This window comes from Papaver somniferum, chromosome 1 (genome assembly GCF_003573695.1).
Source record: "Papaver somniferum cultivar HN1 chromosome 1, ASM357369v1, whole genome shotgun sequence".
NCBI classification, from domain to species: Eukaryota; Viridiplantae; Streptophyta; class Magnoliopsida; order Ranunculales; family Papaveraceae; genus Papaver; species Papaver somniferum.
Window position 1 is genome coordinate 79,242,575 of NC_039358.1, and position 3,821 is coordinate 79,246,395.

Here is a 3,821-nt window from a genome sequence, read left to right on the forward strand (position 1 = left end):
GGAAGAGGCCACGAAATTGCTTAAAAAATTAGTACCATTTTCTTATACATCTAAAACCGATGTATTTTATACAGTAAGTGTAGGATAATTCAAGTTTGCGTTAAACCAACATGCACAGTCTATGATGTGAGATGCAGCTAGCAATCTAAAACTCGGTGTGTTAAGACTTTTTGATACTCAGTGGTTCTTCATGAACCGAGTTTTTGAAACACACAAAAACTACCTACACACATAAAGTGTGGACCCCGCCGGGTGGAGAAATACAGAATCCCGCTTTTAGTTTTGATGTGAGGGCGCGGTTTTGATGGAGTTCAAAAACTCGGTGTGTTAAGACTTTTTGATATACTCAGCGGTTCTTGAGTTTTTGAACCACACAAAAACTACCTACACATAAAGTGTGGGCCCCGCTGGGTGGAGAAATACAGGGGGTCCCGTTTTTGGTTTTGATGTGAGGGCGCGGTTTTGATGGAGTTCAAAAACTCGGTCTGTTAAGACTTTTTGATACTAGTATATACAAATACCTACGTGTCGATTTCAGATCTAAGCATCTCTAGCATTTCCGTTCTTATCTTCCCAGATTTGATTGTCAAATGTGTTTTGATGGTTGACTATAAGTTTTTGTAAATCTGTTAGTTGCAAATGGAGTGTTTTATAACAAAAGATAATGTAAAACTCCTAATCACGATTCAATAAACTCTTTTAATACTAGTCGATTCGAACTCTTAAACCACACGCCAAGGACTAGGACTATCTAGTTGATTCAAACTAATGGAAATAACGTGTACAATATCATATTTGCTAATACCCACTGAATACGGAACCAGATGTGCACTAGCTAGCGCTATTTAGTGCGTGCATTTTGATGCAGAGTTGTAGAAACGGCTGTGCAAGTCAGTTAGCTGCAATATTTCATCAAGATACTAGCGATGAACAATTCATGTCTTTCATCGAAAACATTATTACTCTTGTTATTCTTTATCAACGCTACTTTCTTAAGCTTTAAAACAGTTAAAGCCTTGGTTCCTAGTTCTAAAACATTCAAATATGCACTTGGTTCACTATCTGGATCTGAAAATGATGCATCTAATCTACTCATTCCTCAGATTGCAAACCATCCATTTATGCTAGGCTTTTACCCCACAACTCCTAATGCTTACATCCTTGGGTTGTTGATGGGTTACCGTCTTCAAGAAGATGCGTTTCCACCGGCTTTGAAGCGTAGGGTATGGTCAGCTAACCTGAACAGACCCGTCAGCAGGAACGCAACTCTAACTTTTGGTCTTGATGGTAACCTTGTCTTAGCTGAAGCGGGTGGTCGAATTGTTTGGCAAACTCGTACCGTCAACAAAGGTGTCGTAGATCTCAAATTACTCTCAAATGGTAACTTAGTTCTTCTCAACAGAAACGGTGGGTTTGTTTGGCAAACTTTTGATTACCCAACCGATACACTTTTGAATGGTCAAGCCCTGCGTGGTGATGGTTCAAATAAGCTAGTGAGCGGATCGTATAGTATGGTTGTAGATGTCATAGTCAGGAGACAATTTCTTACTCTATTCTTCAACAGCAAGAAGAAGAATTCCACTGAAAGGCAAATGCTGTCTTACCATATTATAGACTCATTTGGTGCTAGTTTCAAAAATGTAACTTTTTATGTTACTCCGGTGGATTATAGTGTTGGTGGCCGTGACTTCGGTAATCAGATAGGGCTATCATTTTTAGGTGACCCAGGTGACAGAATAGCTTGGGGACAAACAAAATACAATAGCACACTTTCAATACTTCAGTTAACACGGGATGGTAACGTTCGTGTGTATACCTATAATGAGAAAGGATTGTATGGTAGCGAGTGGGAGGAAACGTATACCTATTTCTCTTTGAACGAATGTAGTTTGCCAGAAAAATGTGGGGTGTTTGGGCTTTGCTCGAAAAGGCAATGCATTGCTTGTCCTACGTCTAAAGGGCTCATGGGGTGGAGCCAAAAATGTAAACCTGAAAAACTACCTCCTTGCACAAATACGACGTCGTCAAGTGCTAGATTGGTTGACTACTACAAGATCAAGGGTATGTCAAGCTCGTTACGAAGGGATCGCAGAGATGCTACGGATTTTGTAGAAATGAAAATTGGTGACTGCAGGAATAAATGCAGTGCGGATTGCAAATGTGTTGGTTTCTTCTACAGAACTACTGAGGGTAGATGTTTGCTTGCTAATTTTGAACTCTACACCCTGACCACAGACCCGGAGTGGGATCAAGTCCAAGAAGATTATTTTCCAATTGATGGTTATATAAAGTTTGCAAAATAGGCTGTAGTTTGGCCAAAAAAGTACGTGTCACAGTCTTATTGGTTGTATTGAGTATTGTGTCTGCCTGTAATAATAGAGTGGATGCTCTTATAACTGTTTAGTGATTGGAAAGTTGTTAATCGATCAGATTACACATTTAAGAGAAGTGAAAGACCTAACAACAACGATCAGATAGTGTACAGGTCTTTCACTATCTGATCGTTGTTGTTAGGTCTTTCACTTCTCTTAAATGTGTAAGAACCTCCTTATCTTCTTTAATGAGAATAATATCAAGTTTAGTAGCAGAGGCTGTGTTCATTAAGAACTCAGATTTACTTTCGTTATCTCCTAATCACCAATTTGTACTGAATACAGTACATTTGGCATCAGAGCCACTTCAAATTTTTTCCGATGGGTGTTTCCGATCCTAAGATAGTGAACAATGTATTAGAACTGGTTCAACGAAATCAGCTGAGCTCTGATGATCGTTTTACTGCTATTGAAGACAAGCTTCTTCTGCAGCAACAACAGACTGATTCGAACCAGACGATGATTAACAAGCGATCTGATGAATTACTAGCCAGATTACCTTCTGCATCGAGATCAACTCACCAGGATGATTCCGGAGGACCAAACCATGGTGTTCAACTAGAAAATCCTCCAATCTCTGGTTTCATTCCTCCAGGAGGGATTCAAAATCACTTCAATCGAGTACCCAAGCTTGACTTTCCACGATTTGATGGTGACAATCCTCGTGGATGGATCCAAAAATGTGAACGATATTTTTATCTTCATAACATCGATGAGACTCGCAGAGTGGATATAGCAGCTATCAATCTTGATGGCAAGGCTGATAGATGGTTTCTCAATTTTCAGGTTGTTAGAAATCGGATAAACTGGTTTGAATTTGCTCATGGTGTTCGATTTGAAAACCCTGTTGAAGAAAATTTTATTGGTAGTTTTAATAAATTAGTACAGCTTAACTCTGTAGAAGAGTATTTTAAGGAATTTGAAGCTCTTAAAGCTCTTATGCTTGCTAACAATCCATCTTTAAGTGAGCATTATTTTGTCATGAGTTTCATTAGTGGGTTGAAGGAGGAATTGCGAAATTTTGTAGCTATGTTTTACCCAAAATCACCACACAAGCTTTTTCCTTAGCAAGATTGGAGGAACAGAACTGTCAATCTACCTCTGTTAAAAGCATTAGGACCAACTCCATCTCTTTTACTAACTCTAGATATTTCTCTACCACCACCTTTCCTCCCAAACCACTTTCAACTTCATACACTAATTCAAAGTCAGCTCCTAGAACATCAAAGGCTTATTCACCCACACCACTTAAACTTGCATCAGCCAATCCAATTATTAAGAGACTAACACAGGAGCATATGCGCATTCGCTGAGATAAGAGTCTTTGTTATAATTGTGATGAAGTTTATTCAATGGGTCATAAGTGTAAGGGTAGACAACAATTGTTTATGGTACAAACTGAAAGTTCTGATACACATGACACAGATAGGGATGTTCATGGTCGGTTTC

General features: G+C 39.0%; 1 protein-coding gene across 1 annotated transcript; it reads left to right on the forward strand.

Moving 5' to 3' along the window:
* The first annotated feature begins 912 nt into the window (after window positions 1–912).
* On the forward strand, window positions 913–2,452 carry LOC113330626 (epidermis-specific secreted glycoprotein EP1-like). The gene has a single exon (XM_026577445.1). The coding sequence runs from the start codon at window positions 927–929 to the stop codon at window positions 2,301–2,303; it is 1,377 nt and encodes a 458-aa protein (XP_026433230.1). The 5' UTR covers window positions 913–926; the 3' UTR covers window positions 2,304–2,452.
* Window positions 2,453–3,821: the final 1,369 nt, after the last annotated feature.

Excerpts from the sequence above, each read along its gene's own strand:
- LOC113330626 (XM_026577445.1), top strand. The coding sequence starts at position 927 with ATGAACAATTCATGTCTTTCATCGAAAACATTATTACTCTTGTTATTC.